General features: G+C 39.3%; 1 protein-coding gene across 2 annotated transcripts in view; it reads right to left on the reverse strand.

The window, feature by feature from the left end:
* Window positions 1-562: 562 nt before the first annotated feature.
* Window positions 563-15,392, reverse strand: part of ST8SIA1 (ST8 alpha-N-acetyl-neuraminide alpha-2,8-sialyltransferase 1) — a 142,399-nt gene continuing 127,569 nt past the window's right edge. For both annotated transcript variants that reach the window (XM_035540802.2, XM_035540803.2), the window contains one exon: window positions 563-15,379. In XM_035540802.2, the coding sequence (XP_035396695.1) occupies window positions 14,893-15,379 (487 nt within the window). In that variant the 3' untranslated portion in view covers window positions 563-14,892. The remainder of the gene's footprint in view (window positions 15,380-15,392) is intronic.

Consider the following 15,392-nt stretch of genomic DNA (forward strand, 5'->3'; position numbering starts at 1 on the left):
ATTTCCCACTGTCCAAGACAGTATTGCAAATGTGTACTAAACAAGCAAGTAAACAACAGAGAGCCCTTGTGCAGAAGCTGCCACCCACTGACAACTCACCTGGCTGAAGTCTTTGGACGAAAGAAGATGTCATCTTTTGAGCCCCTGTTGACATTTGTCCCTCATCGTAACAGGCAGTCCCTCTACATGGGGAGAAATCTAGTGATTGACCTAGAGAGAGATGGCATATTCTGAAAACAGAGAAATACTAAATGAGAGAAGTGAAGAACTCTTACTTACTCACTGGGTATGAAAATGCATTTAGGGAAAGGAAGTAAAAGTGCTACAGAGTCAAGGTAAGTTATAGCATTATGTGAGGATTTCTAACATAACCATAGTCACTGGGACTCCTTCCAACTGGAAGTTGAATTGTTTCTCATACAACTTCAGTTAGCTTTTTTTTTTTTTTTTTTTTTGAAATAGAACAATCATAGCTAATAAACAGCTAAAGGCAAAGTAGCTTTTGTTTTCTCATCTTCTTTCAGCAAAGACCACCTTTTCTATGGATAATTCTTGCTATAAAATGAAGATAAAGAGATGCTTAATTGATTGTATCTACCTGAATGAGAAACCCTACTCCAGCTGTCCCTGGAATGGTTAAGACCATTTCATTGTTTATCCTCCATTGGTTTTAAAGGAGGGGTGCAAACGAGACAGGGTATTTTCGTAATCTCAAAAGGATCTTGAAGTCAAACTCTACCTACCTCAAAGAGGCTGGTGCACAGAAAATTTGTACTTGGAAAAACTGTCTTGAAAATCTAAAGACATCTAAACTTGGTCAATTAGATGTTCAGATATCTAGAATCACTATTTGCTTGTTGAAATATAGTAAAAATATCTTATGCAAGTATTAGACTAAGTATGGGGACATCTAGTCCAAGCAAGTGGGGTTCAGTTACACTGATTTGAGTGTAGAATGGGAACCTCTTTGACAAAATGGCTCTAATCTACTTGGGATTTCGATGTGAGCCCAAAGTTGTTTCTGGGGGTTGTTCTGAGAAAGTAAAAAGTTTAGTGCCAGGTTAATTCTCAGACACACTACAAATAAAGTTGTCTTTCACTAACTAAGCTAAAAAGAGAAGGAACTGAGTAAACAGAATGACCAACATGACAGAAATATCAGATGAGGACAAGGGACATAAATCTTGATGTGACAATAGACTATACAGGACAAAATAAAGAGGAGGAGGAAATGACCTTCATTGTTTAGAAATACTGAATTAGAGAATGTGGAAAAGAATAAAAAGAAGTCCCACAAGTAATATTTTCATTTCTTAAAATTGAGATATTTATTTGTTAAGATAAGTAAATCCAAATTATAAATAGCATAACATTTACCTTTGAAAAGTTCCATCAAAATTAAACAAAACAATGAGCTTGTCCCTTCTGATCACGCTCATTAAGACTCTTCAGCTATGAAAAAAGGCATGAACTACTATAAAATTGAGATTTGTTTCTGTCCGCTAGCATGAATATTATAAATAAGATTTCCTTATAAAAATCACATGAGATGCTTGTGGTATATTTTGTAAAATGCGACTAGAAAAAGACAACAAGGTACTGTTAATAAATAATACATTCAATAACAAAGCAATCTTTGCTATTGAGAGACATCTAAACATATCGGGGTACAGTCACTATGAAACCACCTGAAAAAAGAGACATTCTTCAAAGGAGCACTGCACACTACTTGAAAATGAACAGATTCTATTGACATAATAGAAAATACATTATTGCCAGGCAAAGAAATTCAACCCCTTAGTCCTTGTAACAGTGTTAGCCATCAGCAAACATTTGCTACATTGGAGAGAATTAGATTGAAACCCTAATCACAAGACTCTAAACAGCAACACACTTTGTGATGTTTAAAACACTCAACACAAGTACCTTTGCCCCTGAGCGTGCCAAAATGATGGTGATTCAAAGAGATATTTACCCAAGTGCCCACATCATTTTGACACAACATCCAGCCTGTAAAGCTTACATACATATTAAATGATACAATAAATGTTACATGTCAGTCACTGGAGGTAAAACAAATCCATGGAATTACACAACCTCAGAGGCATAATGGTTTGCTTATCCACTTTAAAACCATCTCAAGACATTGAACTACCACATCACCATCACATTTTTCAATAAAGTGGGCAAGATAAGAAGGAATGCAAATCAAAATACTAGCATAACCCAAGGGCAAAAATCACCAGCTAACACTGAAGTCCCACATCACATTGCTCCTTTATAAGTGATGTCATCAATAGCTGATGCCAGTCTTGTGCGAGAGAACAAAATCTGCAGTTATGCCCAGTTCCTAAAAGACAGGAGACACCTTGTCTTGTCCTCCCTGTGCTCCTGTACACCAGCATTACTGTAATTGCCACAGACTGATCCCAAGTCAACTTGTGTCAACCAAACACTGAGTTCCTGCCAAACCTGTGTGTGTGGTGTTTCAAATTAAGCTCTATTTCACCACTGATTCAAGTGTCACATACTTGAGCAGCCCACCAGAAGGAAGGCTAGCCCTGGGCAAACAAGCCTCCCTCATAACCAGCCTTGCAAGTAGGGTCAGATATAAAGCAGGAGGTCTGAGATGCATGGATGGTGTAACAGGGAAGGTGAGAGCAGGGACCTTGCAGCTACATGGGGAGGCAAGCAGAAGCCTATCAAGCTATGCTTTCTCTGCTGCTCTCATTCAAACAACCTACTTTGTTCCCAAAGCAAAACTCTAGAGGCTCCCTAGGCCCCAGAAGCTGCAGCAGGCACCCTAAGCCCCGGTGACCAGGCAAGTATTTCAAGACTGCAGCAAACCACAGTCACTTATTTCTTGGCCTGGCAACAAATGTTAGAACTCTGCAGGCAGGAGACGCGTGATATGGCACCATTAGTGAGCCCCGGTGATGTCCCAGCCAATGCATCCCTGCCAGCCCAAGCCTGAGAAGTGTGATCTGATGGAAGTACAGATACTCCCTTACAATGCTAACAGGAAGCATATCTGATCTTAGGAAGAGAGTTACTCCTCTTGTGAGTTTGTTTATTACCATTGTAATGGCAAAGCTTACATTACCAGAATCTGAGTCTGGTCATGAAAAAGGAGATAGACCAAAGAGAATACAGTTGTCTATAAATTTCTAGAAATATCTTCTCCTTTCCATTTATACATCTCTTTTCAGCGTTTTCACAACATAGAGCTCATACTAATAATCCACCTCATAGACACAACATTAAAAGAAAAACACATGCAGTCTTTTACATTCATCAGCATCCACATGCTACATTTCACAGTTCATTATCAAAGTCAATGTACCACTCTAGAAAAATATCACACCGAGGCACCTTTAATTTCCTTCATATCTTTGTATGTTTGCTTTTCCCTTGAGCTTTCAGAAATAGCCAGATGGAACCAGCACTGGCACAGGTTAAAGCAAGGTGTGTTGTATAAATAGGAAACACAACAGCTTACAAGCCCTGAAAGTTACACGTGAAGGCAGATTTTCTGTGTCATCTTGGACTGCCAGAGCTGGAGAAGATGTAAACAACCCTACAATATTTCATTTGCTAACTTAGATACCCAAATTTGTCCTTGAATACACTTTTTTAAATGTAGATTTCTAAATGAGGAGACATATCTACCGTACGCTTGGAGTGCAAAATAAGAGCTCACAGAAAACTGTTTGCACATTCAAACTTCCTGACCTCCACCTGTAAGGGGCTAAAGCATGGCATGTAAATGCTTTGCACCATCTTCCCTTCCACAACAAAGGAAGAAGGGTAGCAATTTGGTTACCATAGCAGTTGCACATGAAGTTTCTTCTGTTGTTAAGAGAGCCCAGACACTTGCTGGCTTGTCCCTCAGCATACTCAGAAGGCTGCAGCTCAGGTCCCAGGGCAGGATGAGGATTTGCTTGGCCAAGGGCTGGTCCCCAACGCCTGGCTCTGGTGATGAGCTGCTCATACCAGCCATCAGCCCCTAGCACTACCTCAACCTCTGCTCGACACAAGGTACAGCCCCAGCAGCACTCCTGAGCTTTGCCCAAAGCCCCTAGGGGGTCACAAGCCAGGAGTCAGCCCCCCAGCATGGCTGTTGAATTGCAAGCAAGGCAAGACCCAGGCAGCATTATTAATGCCTTGCTTTCTGACCCAATCACTCAAGAAAAGTGCTAAATCACCTTCATTTAAAATGCAGAGTACTAGTAACTCCCAAGAGGAACAGAAATCTTACAAAGTGCAATTCCTGTACATTACACTCGGTAATAATTTCGGTATTGGATACACAGAAAGCATAGGCTAATTCCCAGGTGAAAAAAATATGCAAGTGCTCTCTCAGATGATAGATGTGCATTCTTCTTATTTAGAGATAGGGCATTACATTGTGTGTTTGATACACACTTATGAGAATCTGCAAGACAGCCAGAGATGAAAAAAAAAAAAAAAAAACAGGTCAATGAATACATGTACCAAAAACACAAAGACAACTAGACATGCTGATTTCAGTTGTTTATGTCCCTGTCTAATCTAGTAACTGTTGTGAGACATACAATGAAAATAAAAAACATTTTCACACCTCAGTAGTGACAGGCCAATATTATGAAGGTTTATTAAAGAATCCTTGTTTTGTATTGAGGTCGAAATTTGGAAATGAGTTTGTATTTTACTGATGCCTGATTTGACTATGGGTGCACAAAGATTAATGCAAAAATTCAAGATCTGACTGCAGGCAATTTAAGATGAAACCTGGACACTTACAGGCAGACTGAAATAAATAAATAAGAAAGACAATTTCTTCCCTGCAAAACTTATCAGAAAATATAAACTGCATTGGAATAGCAGAAGGAAAAAGATCATATCATTGCATTATCAAAGTCTAAAAAAAATTATTTGACAATGAGTGGAAACATTAGCAGCCTTCAGATCCACCACAGACTATAAATTACCGGAGGATATCTAATTCTCAGATACAGTCACTCAATGGTGAGGTTTCACACTGAAGCAAAACCCTTTTTTTCATTTTCATCCAGCTCACACAATATTCTTGGCAGTCTGAGCAACACATGCATCACTTCTATGCAACTTACAGAAACGGTTTCTCATATAGGACATGACTAAGATCACGATTTGATTTCAGACTGTGATACCTTAGTGCAGCAGATGTTTGAAATGCAGTAAAATATTTGCCTTACAACAACAACCAAGGAATAGCAGAAAACACTCATGGTCTGCATTTGTGGGGGAAAAAAAAAAACAGTAGCTTACAGAATAGGCACCTTTAACTAGGCAGCATAACCTGGCACCACTTTAAAACAGCTTTATTTAAAATTTTCGTTGGATGAATTCCCTCAGGTTTGAGAACAGACAGATGATTAAAATCTATGCAATTCTATCGATTTGACTGGAGTTGGAGTGGTAGAAGAGAATGGAGAATTTGGCTTATAAATTAGGGTCTGGGCAGAGAGAAGAAAACCTGTTTTTCTCATTAAAATTCATGAGTTTTCACTTTCTTACAAGCTATGCGTTATCTGAAGGTAATGTCCTTGCACCTACTAACCATGAGGGTGGATTTTAACCTGGAAGCATAAATTCAGTCAAAGAAAAATCTCTGTTTGCTTGCTTGCCTTAGTGTTCAAAAGAGATAAACCTTTGTATTTTATAAAATATGTTTTTTTGTTTGTTTGTTTGTTTGTTTTACATTATTTTCCGAACGTAAGTTAACTAACTCTTAGAACATCTCTCGGTGAGCTAAATGTAATCTCCGTTCACCTGAGAGAGCAACCACAGGAGGAAGAAAGATATCAAACACTCTGAGAGAAGTGGCACCAGAAATAAGAAAGACTGTTTTACTTTCTAGTTAATACAGTAATTAGTACTAGAAAGACATGAAATGCTGCATACAAGCTTAGTCACATTCAACATTATTAAACCTAAAATGTTCTGTTTCTGTGTTGTGTTTTTAGATTTAGTGCCTAGAGGAAAGTTCACTGCAGTCAATAAACAGAGCAGAGGAAATCTGAAACAACTTGTGGACTTCGCAGGTTTCCTCCGCAGTACCACAAGAACTGAGGAAATGAAAAGTGAGAGAATAAAGTCATAATATCTGTTAATAACTTTAGGTCTCAATTCATCAACGCATTGAAATATAAGCTTGTATCTCCTTCTCTTCACCACAGAGACTGCTTTCTTTCTTGTTTATGTCGGTTCTGATCTTCGTCTAGTTCTTTAGACACCACTACTAAATGGCAGCACATAGACAGTAACAGACTTCAGAAGACCTGAACCACTCTCCTGAGTTGTTTTCTCTTTTTTTTCTTGACTTGAGTAGCAAAGCTGGAAGTGCTGAATAGTTTGAAAACCACTTGGTCAGTTACTGATGCATTATAGCAAAAAAAAAAATAAAAAGGGGGGGGGGGGCTTTTTCATATACAAATGTGTGATTTTTTTTTCAATAAATTATTTAGTAGTAATTCTTAAATATACTCAGCAGTGTTTGAGTTATAAACTTCAGCCTATTATCTGTTTTGTTTTATATTTGTCTGTTTTTAATACAAGGTGAGGAGCATGAACAAAGCAAAAGTCTCCTATTTCTGCCTGCACAGGGAAGAATTTTTGAAAATGCTTATGGGGTAGTAATTTCAAGAGCACTGAATGCTGACCTAATTCAATATTGGCTCAATGGAGATTTCATTATTCATATAAATAAAAACAGCGTTTTTTGGAAGTCCTTGCCCTATGCATCATCAGATGTTCACCTTTCACTGTCCTCCTCACACATGTAAGTCTCTCATACTCAGATAGAATGGCTTTAATATACTGATAGTGCAACAGTATCGTATGACCACAGAAGACTCGTTTCAAGTCACTTCGATGTTCATTTTAGTTTCCAACACATTCAAAGCCCAGTCCTTTAAAGCTGATCAACATATGATCTTCAGGATTGAAGTCCACACTTGAGGAGCCCTCACAGAACTGACAAAAGCCACTCAGGATAGAGGAGATGCTGAGCAGGCAGAGCTGCAACTAACATCTTTTTTTTTTTTGCCAGTGCCACACACTCCATACCATCTGCTGAAACTCTGCAATTCAAGAGGCAGCACTCAACACGCAAGTTTGCAGGAGCCCTGCCAGACTACTCCAAAACAGCTTTATCCTATAAAGTGGACATCTTCGGTCAGATTTGCTGAGCACACTAAATGCTATGAGTATTTAAAAGGAAAACCTACACTCTTGAAAAAAGAAAAAAAAAAAAGAAAAAAAAAGGAGCATTTATTTTCAATATAGGGATAAATAAAGCTTTCAAGCACTTTCTACAAATATATATATATATATATATACACATATGCAGAGAATAAAAAGAAGATGAGCTTATAGCACTCTTGCAGCACAGTGAGATCCTGCTCTTGAGATCCCCAAGAGACTCAAATCTGGGTCTCAGTCCTCCAGATGACATTTTTGCAATCAAAATCTCCGTTCCTCTGTGCATCTGCTTTTAGTGAAATGTTTCCTTTACTACAAAGGTAGTCAAACAAAAACAAAGCTTCTCATAGCATATGTAGATTTCCTAGCTTCTTGTTAAGAATTTAGTTTAAAATACATTATGCCTCTGTAATTGCCCCTTCCAATAAGCAGAAAATGAGGCAACTCATCTTTGCTATGGGCCCCATCTGAGCAAAACAATTCATTGAATGTACAATTAGAAATCACCATGAACTATTCAAAAGGTACTTTCATGTTTTATTGAACAGAGGCTTATTCATAAACCCAGAGAACAATTATTTGTGGTGCTGCTTTCTTAAGCAGCTTTGGATTCACTCACAACAGTTATATCTAGTCTAAAAGAAACCTGAAAGGTGAAGACACCAAACAACACGACAAATTCTAGGTGGTTTGTGTGCTACCGTTTAATTTGCCTTAGAGGAACCAAAATAGGATAAATATTCATCTCAACAAAATGCTGACCGACTCAACAGCAGCAGGGAGTACCTGGGGATTATGTTAAGATGCCGTTTTAACAGGAACTTCTGAGACTTGCCAGGGATCAAAAGTGTTTCGGGGTGAGAAGCAGGCTGGTTTCCATATGGATCCTTTCCAGCAAGCCCAGCACTTCTGGCTGTGAAGAAGAAGAACGGTAACCTTGCAGTCCTCTGGGACCTGTTCTGCAACGGCACTTGCTGAATTGCACCCACAGTAGATCCAAATGGAGCCGCTCCAGTGACTGCCTAGCGCCAGCCGCAGGCAGCAGTCCATGCTGTCCTGACCGTACCTGCCGACTCACACAAGGACTACTTGCTGAACACCGCCGGCTGCTGAACTCAACGCTCAGCTGAACTCCTCAGGCCAGGCTGGTCTCCTCTGTGCAGGCTGTGGGGAGCAGATCTCTGCTCCCCATCAGTAGATGCCCAACAAAGCCACAGCAATATATGCTTATAAGCGAACTGTGTGGCACTGGCAAAAAAAAAATCCTTATGTCTTGCCTTTCACCACTTAGTCTTACAAACACAGTTGGGGTGTTTTCACAATCCTATGGAGACCTCAGTAAATGCAGCCCATGTTCAGGAAAAGCATGAATCACCACTTGGAGGTGCCCATCTCTCTCCTGACTGCAGAGAACCCATGCAACCATTTTCAACTAAGAACACTTTTTTTTTTTTGTAACCTCTTTTTTTACAGCTGAAAAGACAGAGCGAGATTCATTTTTAAGTCTATGCACTAAGCTAAAGAGGCTGAATACACTAGGGCTCAACCTGCTGTAATAAAAAATGAAGGAAATGAATAATCAGGGAGGAATAAGTAACTGTTTAACTTCTCGTTGCTGCCAAGGAAATATCAGCTAGGGAGAATAGGTTATGCCTCCTATTGGGTATTTATATTTCCTTTAGAAAAATGAGTTTGCTGATATTTAACAAACAGGCCACTAGGTCTAATTGTTCTGTTCAAAAACTACTAAACAGTCAAACATATGATAAATTCCAAATGACAAATTCTGGGAATTCACGGAACAGAAGTTATTCTACAATTGGTAAGAAAAACACAGCCTTCTTCCATTCTCTTTTTGTTCACCAGTGATAGAATTATCACCACCTAACAGAAGTCATATTTGCAACTTGCAGCTAACTCTTGTTGGATATATCAATCACTTTTGAAGAAAACATGGTTCAAAATGACAAAGTATATTAGCTAACTTCATGGCTGATTTTTTTAATCACACTTCTAAGCCCAATGAGGATGGTCAGCAGGAAGGAGATGGCAAAGAGGTCCATTAGGATGACCTGGGGCATAAATACAAACCAAGATGATCCCAGATGGAGGTCTGAAGGGAACACATGATATTAGATGCAGATCCCATTACAGAGGTCACAGCACACCAGTGGAGCCACAGCCACCAGAACATCCCCTAAATAGCCACAGAGCAGGGGACTGGGCATTTCTGGACAAGGTTTGATGTTGTTGTTTTTTTAGTAAGAAACATCATCTAACAGAAATCTCACCGTATCCTTTCAAAAAGGAGATGGTGACTCAGGATAATAGTCCATTATACTTATGTTTCGAGGGGAATGGAAGGAGAGAGGAGAAAGATGGATTCTTTGCCATCATACTTCCATTGTATTTCCTTTTCTGCTTAATAATTTTCCCTATCTCACAGCAATAGCTGCCATCTCATTTTGCTTTGCTGCCATCCTGCAGAAAACCTTAGGTAGGTCATAGGTAGTCCATTTTTCACAGTCATTAACAAAACAAAATGTTCTAAAGTTGCTTAGAACTGGGGATCTTTATCAAAAAATGCTACAGTCCAATTTGTTACACCACTGATGTGATCTTCATTTTTTCCATCCTCATCCAGCTCTTCAGGAACTGCTTATCCTTTGTATAACCTGGACTTGTTCCAACACTTACTAATCTGTCAGGCTAAAGAAGAGAACCAAAGCAGGCAGCAAATGGTGAGATAGCATTCACCTCCTTCACCGTCCTCATTTCTAGATCAAAAGTTTCCTCACTCCTATTCTCATTGTTAATTAGGGGATAGAGTGAGCCAAATATTAAGCCAGTTCCATGAATATGTATGGAGGATTTTATGCAACTACCACAGTACAGAGATTCAGTTTAAAACAGCAGATTCTTTGCTTAGCTTCAGTTTCTACAAAGATGCAAACTCAGCAGTGAATGTTACAACAGATGAGGGGAAATGGCCTCAAGTTGCACCAGGGGAGGTTTAGGTCAGATATTAGGAGAAATTTCTTTTCTCAAAGGGTTGTATAGCACTGCAACAGGCTGCCCAGGGAAGTGGTTGAGTTACCATCCCTGGAGGTCTTCAAGAAATGTGTAGATATAGAACTTAGTAGAGTGGTTTAGTGGTGGGCTTTAGTACTTGGTTAAAGGTTGGGCTAGACATCTTAAGAGGTCTTTTCCAGCCAGAACGATTCTATGATTCTGTGACACCACTCCAATGTCACAGGTGAAACAAACAGTGAAAGTATTCGAGTCAAAAAAAAAAAAAGCCAATATTTATATATTCTAGAGAAGTTAAGCTGTAAAAAAGGCTTGGACCTTTGACTTTTGTAGTTGTTTCACCCCAAACTTGATAATTTTCATATCAGCAAAAATACAGAAATACAGCATTCACGAAGAAGAGTCCTTTAAATTTTAGAAAGGCCTGTGCAAAATTTATAAATATTTTTATTCTCATGAGCACATATAATCATTTTCTATGATTTTAGTCTGCTGGATTATCTGTTTTAGAGTGAGCTTCAGAATATTCATAATAAACAGAAAGGAGGAGTTTTACATAGATTTAGAACAAGTTTATACATTGGCCTTATTTTACTCAAAAACATACAAGTACCCAAAAAGATTATGCCTAGAGTGATTTCAGTGCCAAATATCCCCCATGCACAGTTCTTGTAAAGGGATTTAATTCATTCATCTTACAAACAGGTGGCAGTACTTCCTATGCAGAGCAATGATTCCAACATTTCTGTATCTTGGCACCTCTATGATAAAATTAATAACTAAGAACCTTAACAAATTGTTTGGCAAGCCCAAACTAGTTTTTATTGAAGATGAATTTCAGTAGCTTTTAACCTGGCACAGACTTGTGCAGCTCTAGCTACACTACCAGAGAAATTCAGTGGCTAGTAGTAGAAATAAAGGCGCTAAAGCGGGGAATTTCACCAACAAAATTAAGATTTCAATTCAAGGAAAATTCACTTGAAGGCAAGGCTGGATGGGGCCTTGGCCAACCTGATCTAGTGGGTGGCATCCCTCCCTGCCTATGGCAGGAGCGTTGGAGTTAGATGATCTTTAAGGTCCCTTCCTACCCAAGCCATTCTATGATTCTATGAAAATATAGCAACACAAGACTTAAGGGCACTACTATCCATGGGCTGAAATCAATCAATAGGAAAATGCCAGAATATAATTACTCTGTCCAAAGTTTGCTATAATTGTGAGATGCTGATTTCTCTTGGTTAATGCCTATGTTAGCCTCCTGGGTCTGACTGCACCTGTGCTTGAACAGAAGTACAGTCTTATCCTGTGGCGTAGCCTTCCTCCCAAAATGGGATACTATTTCAATCCCTTACATGTAATTCCACATTTCATATCAATGATCCTGTACACATGACCCACATCCCCTAGACTTAAACCAGGTAAGTCTCACCCTAAGCAACAGAAAGGGTGCAGTGCATTAACTCCAAGATTTCTGTCAGGCAGCTGCCACTCTCACATTCCCAGATGTTTTTTCATTTTCGTTGTGACTGCTCTTGCCACAAAATGCTTACAGTACCATCCTGTATCCCATTTTTACTTGTAGGGTAAAAGCCTCCTTGCTGGCCAGTATCTGCATGGATTGACAAATCAGCCAACTAAAACAGGTATTTTTTGAGCTCACACTGTAGACTTGCTCTCAAAAGGGACATTTATTTTTGATTCTCTTCTTTCCTAAGTTGACAGTTTTCTGCAAGTTACAGAAAATTATTTATCCTTGAAGCCTTTACTTCCCTGATAAATAAGGTCGTCATTTTACGATGCAGTTATATTCACTATAGGTAAATGCAAATACAGAGAGAATTACTGATTTCTGGAACACCAGCCACACTTATCACACACAGCTTGGGTCTCTTCTGTCCCCATGATTTTTTTAAACCTATCATCTTGCAAACCTCGGTATTGCAGACATCAAAAGAGACTCACAAAGACCACAGGCTACAGGTTCAGTCTGCTTCAGTCTTACAGAGACGGGGAATAAAACAGCCCCGGATACCCAGGGCACTGGCTGCACATAAACAAGACAGATGTTATGAAATACTGCACTGAGTATGAAGTCATTCCTACGAAAATCCTCACTTTCTCTTCTTCTACTACTCAGATTATTTTCCCAGAACATGGGAAAAAAAGATTTCCAAAGTGCTGGGTAACCATCAGAGAGGTTCGGAACTGAATTCCCAAGCACTGGTACAAATGCCAAACGGTGCCCAGCAGAGGGACAGTTCTCACTACTCTCCTCATTCCCCTGCAACCCCAAGGAAATACTGTCATCCTTCTGAAGTGCCATCTTAAAACACCACATTTTGACAGTTGTTCTCACAGATAACATCTTTAAAGCACCAGGAAGTGCAACGCTTGATGCATCTAATAAAAACCATATAGGCACCTGTTCTTCAAGAAAGGCAGCTCAGTAAAAATTTGCCAGTAAAGAAAATATTTTGCTTTCAAATCCTTTCTCGCTGAGTATCCACATTATAGATAAGATAAATATAACCCAAGTGAATGAATTATCAAATGATGTGCTATTGGTCTGTTAATTGTACTTTTAAAAAAGCATAAGCAAAAGTGGACAGTAATAAAATGGGTTATAGAAGCACATTCAGATTTTATCAGAACAATCTCTAAAACAGCATTTAATCCAAACCTCCACTTTGCAGTTTAGAACTGCACTGTAATCCTGTGGAACAATGCCCACTTTATGCTTGGAATATTCATATTTAGAAAGATTTTATTCTGAAACATTTAAAAAGCAAAACAGTAATTTTGTTTGTTTCAGTGTCCTACACAGATAGTCAAATTATTCATATTTAAAGAAGAGCCAAGGTTTTTGCCTTTTTTTTTTTTTAATTATATCTATATAACTTGCAGCTGGTAGTCTACAAAGAGAGAGGTTGTTAACATATGATAGGACACATCCCCCAAAACACTAGCATTTTGGAGCTAAAACAGGTAGCAGAGGAAATTGTTGTGGAAACCTGATGACAGTTTTGTTGTTTCAACACTTTGACTAGAATTTCAGCTACTAATGATAGAAGTAGAAAAAAGAGAACATTAGTTTGGATTTTAAAGTTAATGGTGATAACATCTTGCAGCTGAAATTGCACTGTGGACTGATCTGGTTTTCTCTTCTTGTCCTACAGTGCTAAACCAAAGCAAACAAACCAAAAGATTTCTCATTTACATGGCAATAGGATCATCCGCTGTCCAAGTAATACCCAAAAATAAAACAGTCCTTTAGGCACTGCACTGACTGGAGCAGCCGGAGTGCAATGTGCACACTTACGTAACTCACTGATTGCGAGGAGAAAGGCAGCAGCATTATGTAAGTGCCTGCTTTTTCCTTGTGTGTTTCTTTTTTGTTTGGTTGGTTTTTGTTTTTTTCTTGCTGGCTATGTATTTTTTCAGTGCTCCCAAAGGCTGTTTTATTTTTCAGACTCTCTTTAACAAGACACAATCTTGCAAGAAAAGTACAAGTCTTTAAGGCTAATGTTACAATCCAAACAGAAGAGCTAGTTGCACAAAGAGAAAGGATTTTCAAAGTTTCAGCTCATTTTAAATGACACTTACATTCATTTCTGCAGTTTTTCTGCTATAAGCACACGGAGAACCTCATTCTGCATTCCACTAAACACCTCATATCCCCTTGATATTCAGTGAACATCTGGAGCCCAAATGAATACAGAATTAATCCCAAAGGCTGGACAACAAAACAGGCCAGGAACAATCCCTGCTACAAAAGTCACTGTGGAAATCTTGCAGCAGGTCAACTGAAATCTGGTTGCACTTCACCTCTGCTTTTGTAACACAAGTTTTATTTTCAAACCAATTTCCCTTAGTCAGCTCTTGCCCATAGCATAGCATTAGCATAGCTAAAAGTGCAATGACCTAAACTATCCTGATAAAGCCTACAACAGGAAGGTACATCCATTCTCAGTAGCAGGACATTCCCAGGACATTCTTCTACCAGATTCTTGACACCCTTCACTCTCCGAAGTTTTTGGAGGAGCTGATGGTACTCAGCTCCTCTGGCTTTTACACCTTTCCCCTTTCTTCCATTGGAAAACAAAAAAAAAAAAAAAAGGAAAAAGAAAGAAACAAAGAAATTTGACAACACACACACTTTCCTCTATAGCCACCCCCGCCCCCCACCCCACTCCACACACACAGAGGAAAATAAAGAAAAAAAAAGGAAGTTGTATGAGGAGCCAGTCTGGAATGAAATGGATTTTTGTACAGACAGTCATATTTGGCACTGTCAGCAAAAGCTTGTGGGTGGCCCTGTTTCTCTCCGAGCCTTAATGCCCTTTTTACACTGGTCATTTAAAAATATCACCCAGAAAGTTCAGCTGTGTCGCTTATGACATTATTTTCACAATACTGCTGAATGGACTTGATGGAGAGATTTGTTTCCCCCCACCCCAGTTCCATAAAACACTATACATTAAGGACGTATTCCATTTGGCCTTCAAGTAGCATTTGTACGGTCCATGCAGATCCGTGATTATCTTCCCTTTAAAAAAAATCAACAGAAAAACAGAACTCTCTGTTGGAGAGCATGGAAATTAAAAACTATTGGATCTTCCAAACTGACTGCTACAATCCTTAGGCAGAAGACAGGACTAAAGGGTCCTCACATTGTTCTAGCTGCATTCTCAGTATACCACTTTTATGAAGGAACCAGAGCTGTAGAAATTCCTCCGGCATGGCATGAAATCCAGAATCGGGCAAGACATTGTCATAGTAATGATGGCTAATAAACTTCCCGTGCAGGTCCACTGAGAACGGCCAGAAGCCATAAATTGTTACTTCTTCACACAGACCAAGGGCGGCACTGACTAGGAAAAGTCCTGTGGAAAGCCGTTTGGCATGGATACCTTTGCTCTTCCAGAACTTGCCAATGTCACGCAGGAAATTGGGGTTGGCAAAAAGCACCGCCTGCTTGGCACCGAAGTCCTCCAGGGTGTAGTAGACACGTAGGGAGGGTCCTGTCCCTGTCTTCATCGAGAAGGCTGGCATGTAGATGTAGCTGTGATTATACACCTTCACACTGTCCACAAATGCTTTTCGAGACCAAAGCAGATTCTGGAACCTGTAAAACAAGA

The sequence above is a fragment of the Cygnus atratus genome, chromosome 1 (assembly GCF_013377495.2).
Source record: "Cygnus atratus isolate AKBS03 ecotype Queensland, Australia chromosome 1, CAtr_DNAZoo_HiC_assembly, whole genome shotgun sequence".
Lineage (NCBI taxonomy): Eukaryota > Metazoa > Chordata > Aves > Anseriformes > Anatidae > Cygnus > Cygnus atratus.